This window comes from Artibeus jamaicensis, unplaced genomic scaffold (genome assembly GCF_021234435.1).
Source record: "Artibeus jamaicensis isolate MK-2021 breed Jamaican fruit bat unplaced genomic scaffold, CSHL_Jam_final contig_240, whole genome shotgun sequence".
NCBI classification, from domain to species: Eukaryota; Metazoa; Chordata; class Mammalia; order Chiroptera; family Phyllostomidae; genus Artibeus; species Artibeus jamaicensis.
In genome coordinates, this window is record NW_026521506.1 from 20821727 (window position 1) to 20847499 (window position 25773).

The window sequence follows — 25773 nt, forward strand, 5'->3', positions numbered from 1 at the left end:
GATATCTCCAAAAACCTGGTCTTTCAATATTCAGGTGTTGCAACATCCCCAATGTTTGAAAGACTAGGTCTTTTAACAACCTGATCTCGTAAAGTCTAGGCCTCCCCATGTCCAGGGCATCCAACATTTTTGACTCACAGCATCATGAATATCACATCTTTCAAACTCTATGTCTTTTAACATGAATATGTCAATATTCAAGTGTTCTAATATTTCCCAATATTGAAGGTTTCTGATTTTAGGATTTCTAAATGTCTACATCTTCTAGTGTCAGTGTCTTCCAATGTTTAAGGCTCCCAAGGTTCAGGATTTGCAATGTCTTTAGTGCTTAGGGCTTCCAGTATCCGTGAACTCTAACATTCAGGGCCTCCAAAGTCTCCAATGTCCAGAATAACCAATATCTCCAAAATTCAAGGCTTCCAATGTCTCCAACATCCTGTGCTTCCAATGTCTCCAATGTCCAGGGTTTCCAATGGTGCCAGTGTCAAGGTCTTCCAGCAACTCCAAGTCTTCCAACAACATCGAGGTCTTCCAGCTAATCCCAGTCTTCCAGAAAATCCACGCCTTCCAGACAAGCCACGTCTTCCAGTAAATCCAGTGTTCCAGCAATTACAGGTCTTCTGCAAAATCAACGTCTTCCATATCTTCCAGGAAAATCTACGTCTTCCAGAAAAATCCTTGTCTTCCAATGGTTTCAAGATCTTCCAGCTAATCCACATCTTCCAGAAAAAAATCTAGGTCTTCCAACCAATCCATGTCTTCCACCAAATCCAGCCTTCCAGTCAATCCATGTCTTCTGGACAAAATTTATGTCTTCCACTAAATCCAGGTCTTCCAATAAAGCTACGTTTTCCAGAAAATTCACGTCTTCCACTTAATCTCCGTCTTCACAAATATATGTCTTCCTTGATATCTGCATCTTCCAGTAACTGCCAAGTCTTCCAGCAAATCAGCATCTTCCGAACAGTGAAAGTCTTCCGGACAATTCGGGTTCTCCTGAAAATCCATGTCTTCCAGAAAACCATGTCTTCCAGGAAATCCATGCCTTCCAGTCACTTCCAGGTCTTCCAGACTATCCATGTCTTCAATCAAATCCATGACTTCCAGAAAATCCACAACTTCCAGAGAAACCATGTCTTCCAGCAAATCCTTATCTTCCAGAAATCTTTGTCCTCCAAAGCGCTGTGTCTTCCATCAGATTTATGTCTTCCAGCCTACCCATGTCTTCCAACAAAGCCACATCTTCCAGAAAATTCTCGTCTTCCAGAGCATCCACGTTTTCCAACAAAGCCATGTCTTCCAACAAAGGCACATCTTCCAGAAAATCTACATCTTCCAACTAAGCCACGCCTTCCAGAAAATTCATGTCTTCCTACACCTCCAAGTCTTCCAGCATCTCCAGGGCTTCCAGCATCTGCTCGTCTTCCAGCATCTCCACATCTTCCGACAACTACCCAGTCTTCCAGCAGTGGGCTACATATCCACGTCTTCTGTCTCCAGTGTACCGATCTTCTAACATTCAGGTCTTCCAGTGTCTACAATATCCAGGTATTCTAATATGTTCTGTAGTCCAGGTCTTTCAAACTTTCCCCAGGTCCAGACTCCAAAATCAGTCTTCTCAAGTGTGAGTCTTTTCATGTTCAGACCTTTCCACAGATGAGTCTTCCTACTCAAATATTCCTATTTCTAGTAGAATTAGCTTCCAAAAATTTATTATAGCATCCCTTTTTATAGACCAGATATTATGGACTGACTGTACTGCAGCCTAATAGTGTTTTTTGCTATTAGGAAATGTGTGTTTATTCTTTACAGCTTTAAAACATAATATTCATGAGACAGCTTCTATAGAATAAACACATATGGGATTGCTGTGATAAATCTTGCTACGTCATTAATGCTTATAGTTTTTATATAGTCAGTTATGCTTAGGTGCAAGTGAAAGACTTATTTTAATGAGAAAACTATTTAGAGACTTTTTTCTTTTAGCTAAAGTTGACATACAGTGGATAATATACAATGTGTCTTCTTTATAGCACCAATTTTTGTTTGGTCTTATGTGATTAATAATAATAATTACACTTAACATAGCACTTGCTATATCCAGGCACTGTTCTAAGGTCCTTACATGCATCAACTCATTTAGTCTTCACAAGAACCCATGGAGGTAGGTACTATCATCCCTGTTTTACAGATGAGGAAACTGGCACACACAGGTGAAGTAACTTGTCCAAAGGATACAACTAATAAATGGTTGAGCTGGGATGTGAACCCAACTAGCCTGCTTTCAGAGTCTATGATCCTAACCACTATGCTATAATATCTGCTGTTGAAAATCAGCATGAGGATTATGAGATCCAGAGCTCAATTGCTCTCATTTTATGTGTAGACTGTTATAAAATCTTATATACAAATGGTCTTACTGTGCTTTATCAGTATGAGAACCTATTTGTTTGTATTCACAGATCTCATTCCTCAACTAGCTGTTATCATTCCCTTGCTCATGTATATGGAACTAGGTATATGGAAGGAAAACACTTCCTCATACCATTTTCAGTTTGGGTAGACAGAATATAAAGGAGTACTGAGTTCAAGTTCCCTTCGCTTTAGAATTATATTCATAGCTCCACGCTTTGAGTTCTGGTGCTTGGAATTTAACTGTCCTATCTACTTCAATTCCTTATCTCTGACCATTTCCCCCTTTACACTTTACTATCTACACTACTTACCATTAGTTTGTTTCCGACCTCCAGGATCCACCTGCTTCAAATCTCACAGACCTCTTGGATTCCTCCCACTGCCTTGTGTCTGACTAATGGTGACTACAACTCCTTAACTCCAAGCATGCTGACCTAGAGTACTAACTGCTTGGTTCTCCGAGTCTCAGCTACTATCAGGTGCTTCCAACAACATTGCTACCCACACCTCTGGTTGGCATGACAAGCATTAAAGCCATATAATGAAATTCTCATTAGGTAATATAATGAAATTATCTATATAGTACTACTACTACTACTACTACTACTACTACTACTACTACTACTACTATCATCTTACAAATGTTTAATGATTTAGTTTACAAAATGTTGTCACTTCATTCATTCATCCATTAATTCAACAAATATTTATTGAGCGCCAAATGTGTGCCAGGCATATTTTAATGGAACTTAAAATCATCTGGGGGAAAGACAATGTTGAAATAATTTGAATAATTATTTATAAATTCTGCAAGGCCATGAAAGAACAGTGAGTATAGGATGCTATGAGAGTCTGGAAAGTTAATGAAAGCATTCCTGAGGAAGTAACATTTGTGGTAGCTGAAGAATCTATATTCTTATTTGATTATCATAACAACTCTGTCATTTAGATAAGATAGATGGTTTTTATAACAGGTTTTACCTAATTGCTGCTTAAGCAGCAAGTACTAAAGATGGGTATGGGATCCATGCACAGGGTCCAGCACAAATAACGCCTGTTTTTTTTATTACAAAATCATAAGCCTGTGATTCTGTAAAAAAAACAATATCACCCTCAAGCACATCAGTAAAATTTTAGGTTAAATGCTCAAATGAAAACTATAAATTGTGTTACACCCCTATTATTACCCTACCAACCACACTCAAGCAGGCATTACTTCTGCTGGACTCTGTATTTTGACTTTCTTTTTTCAACTATTCATGCTGCTTTAGAATACATAGTAAGTATAGTTTTGGCAATATATATCAAGGGATATAAAAATTTTTGTACTCTTGGTATTTTTACTTCAATGAATCTACTCAAGAGAATTATCTAAAATGTGGATAATTCATATACAAAGACATGCCTCACACAGTTATCTCAAAGAGTTAAAAACAGAGAAACTGAAAGTCTCACTTTGAAGGCATAATTAAGTAAATGTGCTATTTCCATGTGATGGAATATTATTCCATTAAAATATTTATGGTCAGTTTATATTATATAACGTTAACTGCAAACTCAGGGTACAGATTATATAAAGTGAGATGGCAGTTATTTTAAATATATAATCAGAGACAAGTGACTCAAAATAAATCCATTGTAGAGTATGAACTAATTATGTCTAGGTAGATAGAATAATGTGTGATTTTTTATTTACTTCTGTGTTATTTTTTCTTCCATAGTTCTTATAGTATGAAAGTATCTTATATTCAGGAAAAAAATTGACCATTTGTACACAAAATCATTATTTATTTATCTTTAATTTACACATGTAATCAAGTTGTACTGTTGAAAACACTTCAAAATATAAGTAAGCAAAAGGAAAAGTTAAATCTCAAAACTCAATATTCACAGATAACGCTGTAAAATTTTAGTGTACATCCTTCCATAGTTTCACAGGTATGTTTGTTTTATTTTGCAGAATGATTTTATACTGCCATTTAACCTAGTTTTTCCACTTAGTAAATTATAAACATCTTTCGATATCAGTAACTGTGCATCTGTAGTATAATTTTAATACATAACTTATGTACTTCATTAAGTTCTTTCCATTGTTTTGTAATATAAAAACTGCTGTGATGAGCACGTATGTTGTGCAAGTTGTGCAGAATACAAACTGCTCATTGGTGGAGGCCCTGTGTGTGCAGAGCCGTTCAAATATTGCTTACGATAAATTCTTCCCAGGCGAGTTGCTAATCTAAAGGATATGTGCCTCCTAAAGCTTATCACAGCATAAAAATTCTAAGCAATTGCAATGCTCAACAATTGTGGTGGAGAAATCAAATGATACTGTAAACATATGATGGAATACTATGCAGTCGTTTCAGTTTATACCACAGAGGCATATTTACTAGCATGGAGCTCTGTTCACAAGGTCTCATTAGTGAGAGGAACAGGCCACATGAATGTATATGTAATATTAAAACTTTGTGGGAGGGAAATTAAATGTCCTCAGGATATACACTATTTTAGAATCTATACTGGAGTGTTTGTAGTAAGTACCCCAAAAGGAAAATCGATAAATTGGGGTAAATGTGCACAAGGGAATACTACACAGCAGTGAAACAAATACACTACAGCTAAACGGTGTTAATATGCGTGGATGCTAGTTCTCTAATGTTAAAAAATGTCAAGTTCCAGAAGAGTACATATAACTGGATATTCTGTTTATATTCTTTTTTTAAAAAGTAAACTAAAACACTATACTATTTAGGCACATATATTGGGGATTAAAATACTTTATTAAAAAGCAAAAGAATATGAACAAAAAATTCAGGATAATGGTCATTGGGTTTGAGGAAAGGAGGTTGGAATAGGAGGGAATCACAGCAGTGAACTGAAGTTTTTGTCAGTATTCTAGTGCTCAGGATTGATGGGTGAGTGTGTGCATGTTCATTAATTAATTAAAAGCATATTATTGACTTAATAATTGTACAATTTTATGAAATAAGTAGTTAATGGATAAAAATAAATGAGGGCTATGCATGGATAAATGAGACAGTATGCATGATCTATGACAGCACACATGGATTATTCTTAATCCAGTTTTGTGCACTTGAATTTCATATTTTTCTTAAGCAATTATCTCTGGGTGTTCAGAATATATGTACCTTTTATTCTCTTGTGGCTCTCTATTTTCTAACTTTTGTATGTGGAATATATATAATACTATACTAATTGAAAAACATGCCCCAAATTACATAGAGTAATATCTCAGATATGCCAAAAATGCATTACAGGGACTGAAAAAGTGTTGACATGTTAGTAGTAATTGCCTCTTTGCAGTGAGATTTTATATAGCATTTTTATGTTTCCTTTTGGTTTTTTAAATCCAAATATTACAGAGTGAGATTATGGTGTTATTTTTCTGTAACAGGTGTATCACGTGCTTATTGTATAAGTAGACTGGGCAGTAGTATATAAAGGAACATATGAAAATATCTCTCTCCCAGGCCTACTGCCCAGAGACAGGCATGATGATATGTCTGCTTTGTTTCTCCCGAGCTATTTTCTGTATGTGTGAACGTGTCATGTGTTTTACAAAATGAAATCATCCTATACATAAAGCAGGTCCTCTAGTAACATTGTTTTGTTCAATGTTCTTTTGTTAAAGTTCGTGAGAAAAAAAAATGGATTCCTGGGCAGGGCCACTGTCTATGTGATTCGCACGTTCTCTCCATGTCTGCGTGGGTTTTCTCCAGGGACTCCGGTGTCCTCTCCCATCCCCAAATGTGCATATGAGGTGGAGTGGCACATCTGCAGTGTCCCCGTCTAAGTGAGTGTAGATGTGTGAGAGAGGACCTGCGATGGAAAGGCGTACTGTCCAGGGTGGATCCCGCCTTCTGTCCTGAGCTGCCAGGAGAGGCTCCAGTCACCTGTGACCCTGAACTAGAATAAGCAGGTTGGAAAATCATTCTCTTACTTGTTCTTATTTATCTTTCTTAAATGTACTCATTTGTATAGCTTACATTTCTTGTTTTTCTTTTGTTTAAAGGATTTAAAAGTTTTTTATTTTTAGAGAGAAGGGAAGGAAGGGAGAAAGAGAGGGACAGAAACATTGATGTGTGAGAGAACATCGATCTCCTCTTGCATGGCTCCCAAACCGGGACTTGGCCCGCAACCCAGGCGTGTGCCCTGACCGGGAATTGAACCCACAACCTTTCGGTTTGCTGGAGGAGGCCCAACCCACTGAGCCACACCAGTCAAGGCTCACATTTGTTTCTTTCAATGTTTGATATTACAAGTGTTTGGGTCTTTATTTAAAAGTTTGGTGATGTTTTTGTGACCAGAAATGTGCCATAGGCACTAAACTCTTGTTCCTATCAATCAGCCTGTGGTAAAGCTGGTTTCATTATACATTGTTTCCCTTAATGTCACAGTTTCTAAGAACCTATCTATGCATTTAAGTGACAATTTAACTCTACTATTCCAAACTTGCTGTCCTGTCTCCCCTTCCTTTCCTGTTCAGTAGACAGTCATTGTAACAGCTAGTAGAATTCTGCAGTAGGGTGCACTATATCATTTATTCAGCTCTTTCCACATGACAAATCTTTGGGTTAACAGTTTTTTGCTATTACACCTAATGCTGTGTAAAGCATTCTTTTAAATCTATCTTTTGCATGTTTAGAAGTATTTTTATAAGCTAGAAATAAACCTGCTAGATCAAAGACTTTGAAGTAATTGGCCTTTGTGGTGTGCTGGACATTATTCTTTTTAATTTTGTCAGCATTTTGGATGAAAAATTCAATCTCATTCCTTTATTTTTCCCTACCCACTAGTAAAGTTAAGCACGTTTTAATATATTTGTTAGCTATTTGTATTCTTTTGGAGATTTCCTGTTCATCTCCTTTGCGTATTTTTCTTCTGAGTCATTTATCTTTTATTTTGCTTGTTGATATGTAGGTCTCTGAATATTAGTGCTGATATCCTTTTTGTCTGCTATATATTACAAATGTCTGTCCTTTTAAAAGTTTATTTATAATGCTATTTGCCACAAAGATTTAATTATGTAAATAGGCAAACATTTAAATTTTTCTTTTATAGTTCCTTGGTTTTGTCTTATGCCAAGATTATAAAAATATGGCTCAATATTTCTTCTAATATTTTGCATATTTTATTTCTTAGTCCTCTAACCCACATGGAATTGTTTAGTGTCTATTGGTATGTGTGTGTATGATGGACAGTAGGGACCTATGTTAATTTTTTGCAGAAGACATAACTAGTTTTCCTAATTTATTTTTGTATTGAATTATATTTATACTAATTTAGAATTTTCTTTTCTTTTTTTACTTAAAAAGATTTTATTCATTTGTTTTTATTTTAAAATATATTTTATTGATTATGCTATTACAGTTGTCCCATTCCCCCCCATTTATTCCCCTCCACACTGCACCTCCCCTTCCAGCAGCATTCCCCCCCTAGCTCATGTCCATGGGTCATACATATAAGCTCTTTGGCTTCTCCATTTCTCGTACTGTTCTTACCCTCCCCCCTGTCTATTTTCTACCTACCATTTATGCTTCTTAATTCCTATACCTTTCCCCCCACTCTCCCTCCTTCCCTCCCCACTGGTAACCCACCATGTGATCTCCATTTCTGTGGTTCTGTTCCTGTTCTAGTTGTTTGCTTAGTTTGTTTTTGTTTTTATTTTTAGGTTCAGTTGTTGATCATTTTGAGTTTGTTGTCATTTTTCTGTTCATAGTTTTTGATCATCTGCTTTTTCTTAGATAAGTCTTATTAACATTTCATATAATAATGTCATGATGAACTGCTTTAAGGAGTTTTCTTTTCATCATGAAGTATATTGGCATGCTTATGTTTCTTTTTGTTCCATTTTTGTCTATTACTGCACTAGTACCTCACTGCTTAAATTACTACTGGAGCATTATGATATGTTTTGAGATCTCATAGGACTGCTCTCCCTTCTTTTTCTTTTTTCAGAATTTACTTGGCTATTCTATATTTTCTTTTTCCAGATGAATTATAGAGTCAACTTGTCAACTTTGGTGTAAAGAAAAAAATTCCCTGGAAGTGCCTTGGACCTTTTGAGTAACCTGTCAAGAAGTGGCATCTTTGCAATACAGAATTTTGCATTTATCTTTTCTCCAGGCATCACATTAAACTCTGTTCTTATCTCTGTGCTCCCCCCACCATGAATTACCTTTAATTCCTAGCTACATAATCATGTCAGTCATAAATAAGAAAAAGTTTATCTTTTCATTGCAAATGGTTGTTTCTGATTTGGTTTTCTTTTTGGCACATCGGTAAAGATCTTATAATTTCCAGGACAATGCAGATTTATACTGACAATAAAGAATAGGCCTCCTTCTCTTGTTATTGACTTTAATAACAGTACCTCCTTGTTTCACTCTCAAATGGGATTCCTATTATTTCTGACAGTAACTCTGTTTCAACTTATGGAAACACCCTTCTAGCCCTGATTCCTGACTTATAGTTTTTTTGTCAGAAACAGATGTAAAATGTTATCAAGTGTCCTCTCTAGGATCTGCCAAGGTGATAATATGATTATTCTTTTTAATCCATTAGTGTAGTTAATTATACTGATAGGTTTCCTAATGTTGAGCTACTCTTGCATTCTTGTAATAAAAGTGACTTGGTACCAGTGTTTTTGCTTATGCTCATATTTCATGTCACAACTAAAACTCTATTAACACGTTCCTAGAGAAGAGCCTTGTACCTTTTTCACATCATGGCCATGGTAAATTAAATGGACAGGATTGCTCAGGGCAAAAGCAACTGGCTTTCCAAGCTCCTCCTGTCTGCCCTAAATGCCTTAGAAGATATCATGTTATACACAAAACCTATCCTCAGAACACCAATGTGCACATTTGTTGGGAAATTCTCATTTGTTATTTTCCTTTGTGTAATTTCCTTTTCCTGATTTAATATCAGAATGGTATTACCCTTTGAATCAAATTAATTTTTTTTCTTAGTTTACAGTCTAAGTAAATTAGACACAAACCGTTCCCTTAAACACTTGGTAACACTCACCCATAAAAACATTTTGTTCTTGTGTTTGGGGAGTGGGGGAGTAACAACATAGTAAATGCTCTTTTCAATTTGTTTGATGATTAGACTCATTTCCTTAAGTTAGTTTCGTCAGTTTGTTTGTAAAATTGTTTCATTTCATCTGGATTTTTAAGTGTATTGTTTGTAAGTTTTATGTAAAATATTCTAATGAGTATGAATTTGCATATGTATGGCAATACCTCTTTTTTATTCTTTTCCTTAATAGGACTGTTTATATATTTTGTTTTTAGTTAACTATTAAAAAACAAATGTTTTTGAAAATATCACTTCCTGCTTTTGTTAATTCCTTCTTTCTACAGTCTTGGCTTCTGTTTGATCTTTTTCTACATTTAGGTGGATGCTTAGTTTATTTTTCAGTCTTTCTCATTTTCTATTTAATACATTTGAATCATAAAATTTCCTCTAAATACATTTGACTATATTGCCTAGTTTTCACTTGCGGTGTGATAATAGTCATTCTTTAGGTACTCTATCTGTAGTTCATTTTCCTTTCTCACTCAGTTATTTAGGAGTATATTTACATATTTCAACATGATTAGGTTTTCATTAATGTTTGGCTTTTCTATGCTTGTTTTCCGTATTACTTGTTATACTGCCTCATGGATGGAGAATGTTTCCTGCATCAATTATACACTCTGGTATATTTTGCATCCTAATGTGAAATTTTAAAATAAGCAGAACCATAGAAATGAAGATCACATGGAGGGTTAGCAACAGGGGAGTGGGAGGAGGAGAAAGGGGGAGAAAGTACAGAAAATAAGTAGCATAGACGGTAGGTAGAAAATAGATGGGGGGGGGCAAGAATAGTATGGGAAATATAAAATCTAAAGAACTTGAGACATGTGGTCATAAACTAAAGGGGGGGAATGGTGGGGGAGGGGGTGTGCAGGGTGGAGGGGAATGAAGGGGGGAAATAGAACAACTGTAATGGCATAATTAATAAAATATATTTTAAAAAGTAAAATAAATATTCCATGGGCAATTGAAGTAAATGTATTTTTTTGTTAGGGTAATGATATATCATTTATACATAGTAAATCACATTTTCTTTTTTTATTTAGTTATTTTTTAAGTACAGTTTTCTGTTTATTTGTGATTCAGATTTTCCCTCTGTATTTGGTTAATCTAAATTTTCTGATAAAAGTATATAAAATCTCAATTTTATCATAGTCTCCTATTTCTAACATTTTTTACTTTACATATTTTAAATTCTTTTCCAGTGCATTAAATTTCATGATTATCTTACTGGATTGTGTTAATTAACAACATAAAGATGCCTTCTTTTATTCATTCAATGCTTTTTTTGGCTTACATTTCTTTGCCACTTCTACTATTAATAGCTTTTTGTTAGCATTTGTGTTGTGGGCCCACTCTGCCTGGTTCTAGGAATTGTAAACTACCCACTTTGGCTAAGGATGAGTCAGTGACCTTTGGAATTTGAGCCGCAGGAGACAAAGCTTGTCTCTGGTAGCAAATGCTGCCTCTGCTTACTCCACTGCCCCCAATGCATGGTTGGATAGTCAATGACGGGTAAGACCCCTCAGAAGAGGGGCAACCTAGGCCAGACACAATCACTTGGGAGGCCATAATGGAAGGACTTGGGGGGGCTGCAACAAAGAGCAATGGACTCTCACCCCCCCCCCCCCCCCGCTTTGACAAAGCCCAAGTCACCGAGTTCCCTGGGAGAAGGGCTTCCTGACTCTAATCCCCTTAAGCCTGAATACCTGATGGGGAGGGGTGCAGCTCCTTGCCTTGCTAGAGTGGATCTGGGGAAAAATCTGGCATCACAAAGAATTCCTAAAAAATCCTGTGAAACATGCTCTGCTAAGAGTGCTTTCATTCATATGAAGGGTTTGAGGGTTAAGGGTTTGAGCAAGAAACCCTAAAACTCCTCCTGACAGACTCTGACTCAGACTAAGCCCTCAGATTTCTTTGAAATGTTATCTACTGTTTGATCCTTACCACCTTTATTCCTGTGTATTACAACCCAATAAAAACCCTTGTAGGAGGGGGCTCAAGGCCTTTTTCCTCTGGGAAACTGGCCACCTCTCCTCCCAAAGCAGATCGCATCATGTCTGTCATGTTTACTCTCATCCGTGGCACATGGGGTGATGTGCGAGGAAAGTCGCCCTCGCACATTTGTCTGATGTATCTTTATCCATTCCAATATTTTCAACTTTTCTGCCTCATTTTGTTTTAGATGTATCTTTTCAAAATAGCACATGATGATATTTTTCCTCCATCCAATAATGTCTACCTTTTAATTCATAATTAAAACTTTCATATTTACTGCAATTCCATATTTTATTAATAATTCTGTCATTTCATTTTTATTTTTATCACTTTTTGCCAGTTTTGTCAAAGTATATGTCCTCCTTTTCCCTATAGTGATTTATGAGTTTGAAGTATCACTTGTAATAGTGATTGCACTGATTTTATACATATATATAACCACACGTATATACACACACATATACATGTATACACACATATGTATGTATATGTGCACACACACAGCATCCAGCAGAAGTAATGCCTGCTTGAGTGTTGTCTGTAGGGTGATAATATGGTTGTAATAATTTATAGCTTTACTTTGAACATTTTACCTAAAATGTCCTATGGTGTGCTTGAGGATGGTATTGTTGTGTTACAGAATCACATGCTTAAGATTTTGTAATAAAATATTTCATAATAGACTTGGCTCATGTGGCTCAGTGGATTGAGTACCAGCCTGCAAACCAAAGGGTCTCCGGTTCAATTCCCAGTCTGGGCACATGCCTGGGTCGTGGGACAGGTCCCCAGTAGGGGGTGCTTGAGAGACAAGCACGCATTGGTGTTTCTCTCCATCTCTTTCTCCTTCCCTTCCCATCTGTTAAAAATAAATAAATAAAACCTTTACAAATATATTTTGTAATAAAAAGGGTGTTATTTGTGCCATATCCTGTATGTATGTTTGCATGCGTGTGTGTGTGTATATATATATGCACACACACATATATATGCATATATACACATGCATATATATGTATATATGTGCTGACTTTTTACTTTATACGGTATAATTAAAACTTTTAAAGTGAGCATATAATACCTTTGCAATAGGAAAGCAAAGGAAAAATCTGCTTTTCTGTGTGTCTTCTCTTTGTTTGCGCCTGACGAGTCTCACGATCCATGCTCGGGCTCTCATAACCTAGATTTTATATTCTTTCACCAACTTCTCAATGCCTCACTACTCCTGTATACCCTGTTTATTGATACTGGATTTTCTCCATAAAATATCATTGTATTTATATAATTCAATTCCTAATTAAACTTCAACCCCTGACACCCAAGTCCTCCATGACCTTCCCTACATAACAATTCCTGTTTTCTATTTGGCCGTAGACCAAATAAAAAACTCGTCAGACTGGTTTCCTCACTCTCTTATAAATCAGCATTTGTTCCTTCCTTTATTTTCATTTCTTTTGTTCTCTACCTTTTTCTGTTTTGTCAGAGTCCTCCCCAACCACAGAGTCTCAATACCTGTTTACAAGATAAGTTATTCTTCTGTTCCGATAGTTTTCCATTAGGCAAGATCTTCATCTTCAAGCAGCAGAAATAGTCTAGTCACAAACCTGTGAAATCAGACTTCATTTTTGACCATGAAACCTTAAGGCCATTTATTGAAAAGGGACATTTTGACTCTTTTCTAAAATGATTTAATTTTGAGATTGATATTAACCCCTTGTTATAGAACAGACATACTGGGGGCCCAGACTCCAGAGGATGGTATACTAATATCGTCCAGACCACCTACTGGGTTCATCTATCCACCACCTATTGGAAAGATATCTCTCAATGCCAGAGATTTGTGAAAAGGAAATGTTTATTTAATGCTATACGGACTTAAAGTAGTAACCTAACATGTTCATTAAAATATCAAAGTCCTTTAGGATACCCACAGATGCACACAGTGCTTCCTTCTCCCCCTGCCCTAATTTGGGGTACCCTATCTCAGGTAAAGAAGCACATGTCCGTGTTTCAGGCCACTGGCACCGTCAGCTGTGTCGCCGTCCAGGCAGGATCTCTAATTACTCCAAAGTCATGTGGCACCTCCTCACTGTCTACTAGCAAGAGTTCTTTGTACCCATTTTTCCAGGCAAAGTCTCTCCTTTCCTTCACATGGCTGCAGGGGTCCCCACTCTGCCAGAAGTATATGGCTTTCTCTCTGCACTGCCACAGCTGCGTGGTTCCCTTTCCTTCTCGCATGGCTGTGGGGGTCTCCACTCTGACAAAGCCACATGGTACTCCCCTTCACCAGGCCAAAAGGGGGTCCTCATTCTGCCAAAACTGTGTGGCTCTCCCTTACGTGGCTGCCATGTCTGGGTTTAAATCCCCACACCAGTCTTCCTCTGTACCCCCATTTCCAACTCCTCCCACAATCAGTTACACCTGCCAGCATTCCTGTATTATTACAAGTTTACTGGGCTGCCATCATGAGTCTGGGCAGGTATGGCCCCATGTCCTGGAGCCAATCTTCTCCAAGCTCCCACGCAGGTGCTGTAACTCGGGGGACCTGCCCACCGGTTACATCTTAAGGGGAAGTGACTTCCATCCCCCTGGCTCCAAGCCTGGCCACAGCCATTTAACATATCCAAGTGACCCACCAAAGGCTATAGATATGTTAAATGGCCATGCCATGGATTAGCCGCAAGGCTGTGGCTGTACAAAACAGCCCTGCATGTTCCTGCTCCATGTGTCCCTTCCCCCAACTCACACCTGTGGAGGAAGGGGGGAGGACATCTTATATGTCTTTCCAATAATTCCTAGACACCTGGAGTTCTGGACCCCACGCCAAATCCCTTTTTGCCCCACCTTGGTTGCACCCTGTATCGCCCTCACCCCAAACCAAAGATTTCTTAACACTTTTTCGTTAATAACAGTGCTAGTCAGCATCAGCTTAATTTAACCCTTTCCACAGTTTCTGTGGTTTCTGAGTCCTCTTTAATCAATCTCCCATATTCTCGAGAGTTGTTTGGGGGCATATCAGCATTTAGCTGGTGACCTGGAGCTCCTCTGGAAGTTTCTACCAAGTGCTCAAGGCCAGAAGCCTCAGCAGAGCCTTCCCTTCCATTTCAGTCAGGAGCCCTTCCTACCCTATAATGAAGCTAAGAATAGTGCCCAAGAACTCCAGGCACTAAGAACACATTTTCTTATCAGTGCCAAGAAATAATTAAGGTATCTACAGCATTCCCACCCAACAAGACAAGGTCATTAGCAGACTTTATATTTTTGTTTCCCCTACCAGTTCTTCCAGATCAGCCTGTCCCCAGAGGTCCTGGAAGAGAGTACAGCTGCAAGAAATACTGTCCTCATGAGGTGCAGTTCTGGTAGATCAGCAAATCTGAATTCTCTCTTTAAAAAAGATTTTATTTATTTTTAGAGAGAGGAGAAGGGACGGAGAAAGAGAGGGAAAGAAACACTGATGTGAGAGAGAAACACCAATCGGTTGTGCCTCATGTGCGCCCAGACCTGGGACCAGGCTCACAACCCAGGCATGTGCTCTGACTGGGAGTTGAACAGGCAGCCTTTATTTCTGTATTTATTTCTGTATTTATTTATTTAAAAACTTTTTTCTATTGTTCAAGTACAGTTTTCTGCCTTTCCCCACCCCTTCCCACCACCTCAGCTCTCCCCACCTCCCTCCCCTGTTTCTACCTCCCCTTGTTATTGTCCATGTGTCCTTTATACTTGTTCCTGCAAACCCTTCACCCTTTCCCCCCTTCATCCCCTCCCCTCTCCCTTCTGATCACTGTCAGTTTGAACAGGTGGCCTTCAGCTTTGCAAGCGAATACCCAACAAATTGAGCCACACTGGTCAGGGCAACAAAGCTGAATTCTTTCTTTTTTAAGATTTTATTTATTTTACTTATACAGAGGGGACGGTGGGGAGAAAGAGAGGGAGAGAAACAACAATGTGTGGTTGCCTCTCATGCAACCCCAACTAGGGACCTGGCCTGCAAACCAGGCATGTGCCCTGACTGGGAATTGAACCAGCAACCCTTTCTTTGGTTTGCAGGCTGGCACTCAATCTGCTGAGCTATGCCAGCCAGGACCAAAGCTGAATTCTTTTTTAATAATTTTTTAAATTTTTATTTTATTTATCTTTAGAGGGGAAGGGAAGGAGAGAGGGAGAGAAACATCAATGTATGGTTGCCTTTTGTGCATCCCCTGCTGGGAACTGGCCTGCAGGGAACCGGCCTGAAATCCCAGTATGTGCCCTGACTGGGAATCAAACCGCAATTGTCTGGTTCGCAGGCCCGCGCTCAATCCACTGAGCTACACCAGCTAGGGCCCAAAGCTGAATTCTTGATGAACCACTGCCCATTTTCTAGATTTTAAAATATTTTGATAGTTTACACTATGCCATTTCTATTTTAGGACTTTAACTTAATATTTTATTTAATTTCATAACCACGCTACCTATAATTATTAAGAAAACATGTTTCCCTCATTAATCATTGTTAGCATCAAATCTTCCCTCTTGCATGCATTTATTTTTTGTGAACAAAAACCTATTTTTCCTTAAACTGTAGTATGAACTTTTCTTCACATCTCAACAAATCTCGTGGGTACCTAGAATTCCTAGGGAAATGTAGCTGCAAAAATCCACACAGGGTGGGGTCCGGACACATCTACACTCATTTTACCACCACCTTCTTATATGTGGCTTTTTTGTTATTCAGGAAGAACTCACCAAAATATGACTCCATTTTGAGCCAAGCTCATCAGCAAATATGTTGTCTTCATTAGCAATGGCAAACATGAAGATGAGCTCAGGTGCTTGTGTAGCATTTGCCCTCAAGTTCCCAGTAGGTGAGAAAAGCTTACAGATCTGATTTAATACCCGGACTCAGGTTGTCCTGGCACAGAGTTTGTCTGAGGATTGCAACCATGTACACAGTTATGCAACTTGTTTCTTGCTCACTTGGTGTTGTACCCTTTTGAGCATCATCATGGACATGTGGCCTTTCATAGACTTCACTGTTATGGGGGGTGGTAATCACGTTGTTTTTTTTTTAAAGATTGTATTTATTTATTTTTAGAGAGGAGAAGTGATGGAGAATGAGAGGGAGAGAAACATTAACATGTGGTTGCCTCTTGAGCGCCCCCCTACTGGGGACCTGGCCCACAACTCAGGCATGTACCCTGACTGGGAATTGACCCCACGACCCTTTGGTTTGCAGGTTGGCACTCAATCCACTGAGCCACACCAGCCAGGACCATAATCATATTTTTCATGTTCAAAATTTCATAGGCCCGTGATGGTGATTTTATGTGGATTTCTGTGTCACAACTTAGACATCTTTGAAGGTATCCTTGTTTCCTCACAAGAACAGGTTGCTCCGGGCTAATTTTAAAGTATGTTACTCTATAAAGACTCCATTTCTTTTTAGTGAAAAATTGAGAGACCAAACTCAGGAGGCTGGGGTAGAAATTATTTCACATGAGTGAGTGGAGTAGAACAGAATAACATAGCAGCTGCTATCCATTTTCATGATGAATCAAAAGCACTAATTCCCCCCACCCCAAATACATCACAAATTCATGTTATTGCTTTTAAGTTGTGTTTTCTTTTTACCTGGTTTAGTGAGGGCTTATTAATCCAATTTTTCATTTGTGCTTTTGTGCTACCAACTTTTCCCCCTTTCTACTAACTTTCTTTTTTTATAAAATACTATGTGTTTAGAAACCATACCATGTATTCAAATTATTGTGTTGTGAGCCTCACTCCCAATTTAGGAGGCTCCATTCTTTTCTCTCTTAGCTTCTATTTCTTTACGATGGCCACAAATTGTACAGCTCCAGACATTCTCCATCATATTTTCTTCATCAATGAGGTTTACCTCATTCTGCAAAGAAAAGTCTTCACCCCACTCCTCGGAATCCAAAAGTGTAGGACATAAGTAGCTCAAATAGAGTATCAGGCAGTTTTCAATGAGTTTCATCAATCCTTCACTTTTCTGGAAACAGCAAGAGAGCAAGATCTTATGTGCAAGTGCTTTTCAAGCCTCTGCTTGTATTATATTTTCTAATATCTCATCAGTCAAAGAAAGCCACGTGGCCATCCCAGATGCAAGGAGTAGAGCTTTGGAGCCATTCTGTGATGGCAGAACCTACAATACATTGCAAGGGAGAGGAATAATGTGTGGCCACTTTTACAATTTACCACACTCCTCTCATTTCAATCCCTACCCCTCTCTCTATTACTTCACTCTAGCCAAACCAACTTCCTTGTTCTTCCTCAGAAACAGCAGGCATGTTCTCGTCTCAGGGTCTTTACTCATACTAATCGCTTTGCCTGAAGCACTCTTCCATCAGATATCTACATAGCTAGTTCCTTTGCTATTCTGGTCTCAGCCGAGATCACTCCTGCATCTGTGATAATCTACTAGGTCAGTTGGGTGCTGAAAGGCTTCAGCTATAATGGCTTGTGTCTGCTTCACATTAAGTTTTCACCCACCAGCAGACTGTCCTTGGCTTTTTACACTAATCAGAGGGTCTGGTTCCATTAACTGTAGAAGCATGCAAAGCCTCCTAAGACATAGCTTGTAACTAACACAATGTTACTTTCCTTGCATTCTATTGGACAAAGCAAGTCAGCAAGTCAGATCCAAGGTGTGGGGAAGTAGATTCCACTCCTCAATAAGAGGAGCTTCAAAGTCACATTAAAAGAGGTTATGGATGCAGAGAGGGAAATGATTGTGGCCCTTCTTACAAAGAATGCACCATAGTGTGATGTTTTTCAGAATTTTACTTCATAATCATAGTTTTCAGTGTGAGGAAGTATATCTTATTTTATGTCTTTAATTATGTTTTCCCATCTCTCCTTTCTCTTCTTTGCCACGTGTAACTTCTATTAGACAGACATTGACTCAAATATATCTATTCTCCATACCTCACAACTTTTCATTCTTAGCTCTCTTGGTCTCTTCCTCCATACCTCCCCAATATACCCTCCAAAACTGGAATTTGTTTATAAAGAACTGTGAGTTTATTCTCGCATGTTTAAACTTTAGTCACCTTCCAAGTACTCTCCACTTGATGTAATACACCTACTGAGACATTTTATCCACTGCTCAAACCAGTTTTTGAACTGGTTTTGATTTTGATGCCTTTTTAGTGCTTCTGTCATTTTTGTTTCACCTTCTCCACATTGGCCAAACATTCCCCTTTGAGGACAATTTTTCATCCAGGGAAACAAAAAAAAAAGTTGCTTGGGGTGAGATTGGGTGAATAGGGAGGATGGGGCATGGGGGTCATGCTGTTTTGGGTCAAAAACTGCTGAACACTCAATGCAGTGTGGGCAGGTGCGCTCATAAATTACCCATCGTGAAATGGCCAAAGGCACGGAAAGAACCTTCAGAAAAAATTCACTGAAGCTGAACAATTTTATCTTTTCCTTCTCCACAGTAGCTTATTCTATTCTTTTAGAGGCACAAAATCCTCTTGAACCTCTCTGAAAGTTTTTTTTTCCCGAAACTTTTCTTCTATTTCTTGAATTAATTATTCAGAGTTATTTTCTCTATTCAGCTTGGAGTAATTTTTTTCATGCTGTTCATTATCTTCAGGTAAAAGGCAATTATTTTTCAGTGAGCCTCTTCTGAGCTGCTAAAGTTAATTATCAATGATCATAATATGAATACTATCCCTATTGTTACTCTGGATCACATAACACCGAGTTACCTATTTGAGAAAGAGTTCCGTAGAAAATTGGTGCTTGTGATTTCGAATATTATGATTTGGAATATCTGCCTTTGTGACTTTCAAAAAGAGGCTTCTGTATAAACACCAGTTAGATTTTTATCTCCTTGGCATCTTCATGTATGGCAAGGGTTTCTCGATTAGCAGACGTAAAAGCCTCTTGCTGAACCTCTGCTATAGATTCTCTGAAGCACATTTTTGTGAGGGGTTTCTTTCTGATCCCCAAAGGGAGGCTTATGTATTTCAAATGGCCTGTAGTTTGAGTCAGACTATTCTAAACATATCCTAAAAATACGGTGAAACTTCACGCAACCATTTTCATGTGTTAGTGATATACGTTGATAAAAATAGTGAAGATAGCATTGTTTATAATTGAAAATCTACTTGAAAATCTTTTGGCAGATTATGTAGCACATATAGCATATATTCTGATATATATATGCAGTGAAAGAAGGCACCATTATACTGTGTAAATTTGCTAAACATGTGTAAGTTTTTTAAAAATGTCATATGGGGTTTGTTAGTAGTACAGTTATATAGAATTTTTGTTTCCTTATACATTTTAAATTAAGAGAAAATAAAAAATGTTATTTAAGGGAGAAATAGACAAAAAAGTACTTGAAAAATAACTAAATAAAAATTTTAAAAAATGTTATTTAAAAAGCAAATTATTCAATATTATCTCAACAGTGTGACAGTACATAGAAAAATGGGATAAAAGATGCCAAAGTGTGAAAAGTGGTTATCTTGAGGTTATAGATGATTTTCCAGGTATTTTCTTCAAATTTCTTTAATGAGTATGTATTATTTCCTAAGCAGAAAATAATGAAGAGTTGAATGAAAATAAATTTCACAAGGTGAACAAAAACATAGGAGTTATGTATCGTGCCTCTGCTGTGTATTTTATGAGTTTATCGTTATAAGGTTGGTGTCTAGAATCGTTAAAATAAGGGATGGTTGATACATTTCTGGAATGGTTAGGAAAGAAAATTACTGCTTTGCTAAAACAGATTGGAGATTAAATGCAGAAGATAAATAGGCTGTTTTCACACTGTGGCCCCAGGTCAGTGTGGGCTGTCCCTCCTCTGAATTCTTGGAGGACTTACTGTGCATAGTCCTCACTATGTACCATATTTTTCAGACCATAAGATGCACCTAGGTTTTAGAGGAAAATAGAAAAAATTTTTGAAGCAAAAAATGTGGTAAAATATTTAATAACATAAATAACAGTATTTCACCAATGTAAATGTAAACAGAACTCATCAGCAATGTTAACAACCATTATTCCTCCCAAATTTGGCAGAGGGTGGGGGTGGGGGGGGGAGAGAGAGAGAGAGAAAGAAAGTGCGTCTTATAGTCCAAAAATGTGGTACGTGTCCTTTGCTGCAATATTCTCAACAAAATGGTTTCATGGGAAAGGGCTTCATGTCTTACAGTCGTATTGTCTATAATGCTTAGTGCAAAATTATCATTAAATTAAGGTGATGGTTGGTGAAAAAACTAGCATACTGATTTTATGACACCGAGTGGACTGTAAACTTGTTTTACTGCTGTGGAGGCTTAGGTAATAATAGATAATATGAAGAAATCAAGGCACAGCAAGGTTATATTACCTTGCCCAAGGTCACACAGCTTATAAGTGAGAGGTTTGGAATTTCTGCTCTGGTTTCCTTGCTCTGAAGCTTGGGGTGTTTTCTGATACATACTACATCAAACTTTGAGACAGAGTTTCTGTAACAAACAATCAGCCCAGATAGGTCAGGAAATGCAAGATCAAGATAGCATAGGTTCCCCTTATCCCTTGACCCACAGGGGGCATTGAAACAAAAGGGGCCAGATGGCCAGCAACAAGAGCACTTTGTTGCCAAGAAGCCAATTCCATACTCTAAGTTAAAAATGACTGTAGCATCCAGCTCTCCCTTAAGTGAGTTTCCATGGTGCAGTCCTCTAAACTTTACTGTTTAGATGAAATCTGGCTAGGGGGCAAGTGGTTCAGCTCTTTTGAGTAAGCAGGAGAAGGAAGTGAAGAAGTAGCAACAAAATTAGGTTAAGAGGTAAAATGCCTTGATGATGATGTGTGAGGAGCTTGGTCTTGGTGTACGAAGCAGTATTTAAAGTTTTAAAAAAAGGACTTATACAAGGCTGAGGTATCCTTCAAGAAAAGCACTTCGTCAGAATAGGTGTTGGACCCAAATCAGAGAAAAAGTTTAAATGGTTATTATATGATCATATTATCTGCTCTTGAGAGTTTCGATGAAATATCGTGGCAATGGGCATCTTTGAAGTCACTAAAAACACTCAAACCCCTACCATTGCTGTGCAATTCCATTTTCAGGATAACTTCTCTGTTTCCCTAGTTCCTTAGTTTGCCTAAAATAAATGAGGTGACATGATCATTTTTTATGTATTTACTTTCTTATTTTTTAATAGTTCATTTTTATGGTATTTTTTCTATTACCACTTATCCCTCTTATACCCTCTTCCCACCTCAACCCACCACCCCACTTTCAAAGACCACAGAAATGATTCTATAGCTATTTTCTTAGCATGTGACATTTTTAGTATAAATCTCAGAAGCTACATGTGAAAAATTATTTATAAATAATAGAAAGTGCCTGTAATGTGGAAGTTCTCTCAGATTATATTTATGTTTTGTTCAAATATGATATGTCATGGCTGAAGAGTTAACATGAGTTAATATTCATACATGGGAAATTACTGCAATGAAACCTGGTTAGATTATGATTTGCTCCAGAGAAAATACTTGCAATTAAACAAATTGAGAGGAACCTCGAACAGGGAATATATTTACTGAAATGCACACACACACACACACACACACACACACACACACCAATCCCAAACTTGGAAGAAAACTGGACAGGAATCCAAAAGACTCCTGACCCCAAGACTAACCAATTCAAACCACCACCTCCTTGCCTCTGTGGGGATTCAGCTGCACGATGTCTACCAGATCTTCTGATTCTGACATGATGAATCTAAGATTTTCATAATGTACCATGGTTCATTAACCCCTTTTTTCTAGCAGTTCTTTAGAATTGCAACATATTTATCACATAAAGTTCCACTGATATGTCATCGTTGAAACGCAATTGTTGATTCTTCTACAGTGTCAAATATGGAGGGTACTGAAACCCAGAGGAGGAAATGTATGATGTTTTCAGTTCACACACTTGGACAAATCTGTCATTGCTCTCTGGGCAGCAACAATGGCTGCGATAAATTAATAGGATTGGGGACCAAACAGATAATCAGGGTCTGTAATGGAACTGTAAAAAGAGTGCCGTTGTAGAGTTTGCTGTTGAATGTTCCATGTTTACAGATGTTAGGCTCACTAGGCTTTTATTGGTGATAGATATAAAAGTAAATGCAAATTTTAAAAGTGGTAGGTTTGCATTTTAGGAGGTATCCCCAAATCCATGCTTTGCTTATTAGCAAGTGAGCCTTGTTAAAGCTCCCCGAGTATTAGGAATACAGCATATGGATTCACAATCCTGACTTTCAGAAGTGTCTTTTTAATAAGTGCAAGGCCTAGCTTTTCACTTATTTGTATTATTTTATAATTGTCAAATGAATTAAGAACCAATTTCTGCTTTTATACTTCATTGCCTCTGAGCTGGCTTTCATGTTTAATTACTGTGCTGTATACTTTCTTAATAATCTAATATTTGAAGTATAATAAAGCTAAAAAGATGTAGGCATCTTGATATGGGAAATCAAAATTGCAATTAATCTATCATCTGAGTCACTCATTAGGGAGAGATCTTTTGAAGTGTAAATGTAAGGAATAAATTTGCCTTAGGGGTTTTCTTTCAACAGGTTTCATGTATTTGACTACAAAGGCATTGTTTGCTAATGTGTATTTGCTATTGACTGAATATTTGTGTCCCCAAAGTTCATATGTTGAAACCTAATCTCCAATGTGCAGGTACTTGGTAGTGCAGTGGGGCCCTAGGGAGGTGATTAGGTCACAAGGGTGGATTCCTTATGAATGGGGTTACTGCCCTAGTCAAAGAGAACCCAGAGAGGCCTCTCAGACCCTCCGCCACGGCAGGACACCTGGGAGAGACTGCAGTCTGTGAACCTGATAACGAGTGTTCACCAGACACTCAATCTGCTGATGCCTTGATCTTGGACTTCCCCGCCTCCAGAACAATGAAAAATAAATACCAGTTTTTCATAAGCCACCTAGTCTATGATATTTTGTTACAGTAGTCCATATGGGTAGTCATAGAAAGAAATATTGCCCTGGCTGGTGTAGCTCAGTGGATTGAGCACTGGCCTGCAAGCCAAAGGATCAGGGTTCTATTCCCAGTCAGGGCACATGCCTGGGTTGCAGGCCAGTTCCCAGCAAGGGACACACGAGAGGCAACCATACTTTGATATTTCTCTCCCTCTCTCCTTCCCTTCCCCTCTAAAGATAAATAAATAAAATCTTTCAAAAATAAAATAAAAGTTTAAAAAACAAAAATGAAAAAAGGAAGGCATTAATCTTGTTAATTTAGTTCCATGAGAGAGAGAAGCATATTGGTAAAATGTTTGAGAGTTGAACAATATCAGTGACACTGACAACCACTCACGTGTAACATGATTCTGGTGTGTGAAACCCATGATTTAATTTGTTAGTGTAAATGCCATCTTTACTACTATGAGATTTGTTCACAATCACAATCATATAGAATATAAGTTTCTTACAAGATATACTTGAAACTCAACCTTAGGAAATCAGAGAGGCAGTTGATAGAGCGATCAGTGACCTGCATTCCATTTGTAACTCTGTCACAATTTAACAGTTGTTACCTCGGTCAAGTCCCATCCCTACCATGGTCCTCAGTTTCCTCACGTGTAACATGAGTAGGTTAGACTAGAGGTCTTTAAGGGACTTTAAAAATATGAGCCCAGGCCCACTGCTGGGCAATACATTTTCACCTAACCGGTTACAAATGAATCTAAAAGAATGAGTCATTTCTTTGTTATTGCAGGCAAGTGGCCTACAATTCTGGATACTGCCCTTTTATGGATGCCTAGGAAAACCTCCTCTTTTTAAAAACAACTATACAGAGTTTACTATATGCTTGATACTACCCTAAGCAATTTCTTAATACTGATTAAATGTGTATGGCCCTCATAAAATACTGCAAGTAGATGATGCTCTTATTATCCCCAATTTATGGATGGAAGACTGATGTGCAGAGAAGTTCCGTGATTTGCCCCAAGACACAGAGCTCATAAGTGACAGAGTTGGGATTCAAATCTATGCAATTTGGCTCCAGAGTCCGTGCTTTTGACCATTGTGTCATACTATTAACTGACTAAGACAATGATGAGATTCCCAAAGCTTGACATTCATAAGCTCAAATAAAAACTTAAGCTGACTGAAAATTCAAATTCAGATCATAAGGCCCACATGGTGCATGCTCACACATAGCTTGCTGATAGAGTTCTCATGATTTTCAGGAAGGATAGTTTAGCAGTAGTCCATTTTCCATGTTGTCTTAAGTGATTTGTGATTTACCATGGCCACTTCCTTGCATTTAAATTTCAAATTACTGTCGGTCTGTTCTGGTGCGTACTTTCCCCCCAGATACAATAGTGTATCTTCCTCCATTCTCAGCTTTCATAGCATTACCAGGAGTAAGAAAGAGGCCCATTGCAGAGCCGTATAGGTCTTGATGCCCTCTCCCTTAGCTATCTAAGGTTGTTAAAAGCTTGCAGATTGCTTACTCCTTATAAAGGCTGAGTCAGCGCTCTCATTCCCCTTAGGTCCTATATGAGCAGGTGAGGAGGATGGGGGCAAGTCTACCTTCCAGTTTCAACTTATTCCACCAGTTGATTGCAGGCAATTTTAAGAAGACCTAGCACAGTGGAAGGTGGACTTGAAACCAGGATAATCAGCATTCATGCTGCCTGCCAATACCAGAACCAATAAGCAGAAACAGGGATTGAATCTTTTTAAGTATATTTTATTGATTATGCTATTACAGTTGTCCCATTTTTTTCCTCCTTTACTCCCTTCCACCCTGCACCCCCCAACCTGCATTCCTACCCCCTTAGTTCATGTCCATGGGTTGTACATATAAGTTCTTTGCTTCTCCATTTCCTCTACTATTCTTAACCTCCCCCTATCTATTTTGTGTCTACCAATTATGCTTCTTGTTCCCTGTACCTTTCTCCCATTCTCTTTATGGGCACTTTATTTAGATGGTCGGTGATCTGAGAAGACGGTGGGTTTGTACCCTAACAAACCATCTTACATTTCCTTTCAAGCCAGGCTTTTTTGTAAGGAGGGAAAAGTGTAAGGACTTTGGAACTCAAGGGAAAAAAGTGTAGGTAAGGCATTTGGAATTCAGAGAAGAGGTTAATCAGATAAAATCTGAAGTCCAGTAATTTCTGTAATGTCCTTTCATCCATTTACTGGTGATTTTCCATCTGGGTCCTGTGTCCTGCACTCTGGGTGATTTTCTTTATCTGGGTCTGAGGGGGCAGAATGTCTCTCCCTGGAGGG

General features: G+C 38.1%; 1 protein-coding gene across 4 annotated transcripts; it reads left to right on the forward strand.

Annotated features, from left to right (window-relative positions):
• Positions 1–320: 320 nt before the first annotated feature.
• On the forward strand, positions 321–9603 carry LOC128626934 (IgA FC receptor-like). Of its 4 annotated transcripts, none has more exons than XR_008391058.1 (3): positions 321–1548; positions 6156–6355; positions 8430–9603. XR_008391058.1 is itself a non-coding variant. In XM_053662404.1 (2 exons), exons 1-2 carry the CDS (start codon positions 790–792, stop codon positions 6231–6233), a joined length of 837 nt encoding a protein of 278 aa, XP_053518379.1. In that variant the 5' UTR covers positions 353–789; the 3' UTR covers positions 6234–6355. The 4 variants fall into 4 exon arrangements, 2 of the variants coding, with proteins under 2 accessions (XP_053518379.1, XP_053518380.1); XR_008391057.1 differs by lacking the exons at positions 6156–6355; positions 8430–9603 and adding exons at positions 2751–2894; positions 6068–6122 and having other exon boundaries at positions 353–1548; XM_053662404.1 differs by lacking the exon at positions 8430–9603 and having other exon boundaries at positions 353–1548.
• The last annotated feature ends 16170 nt before the right edge of the window (positions 9604–25773 follow it).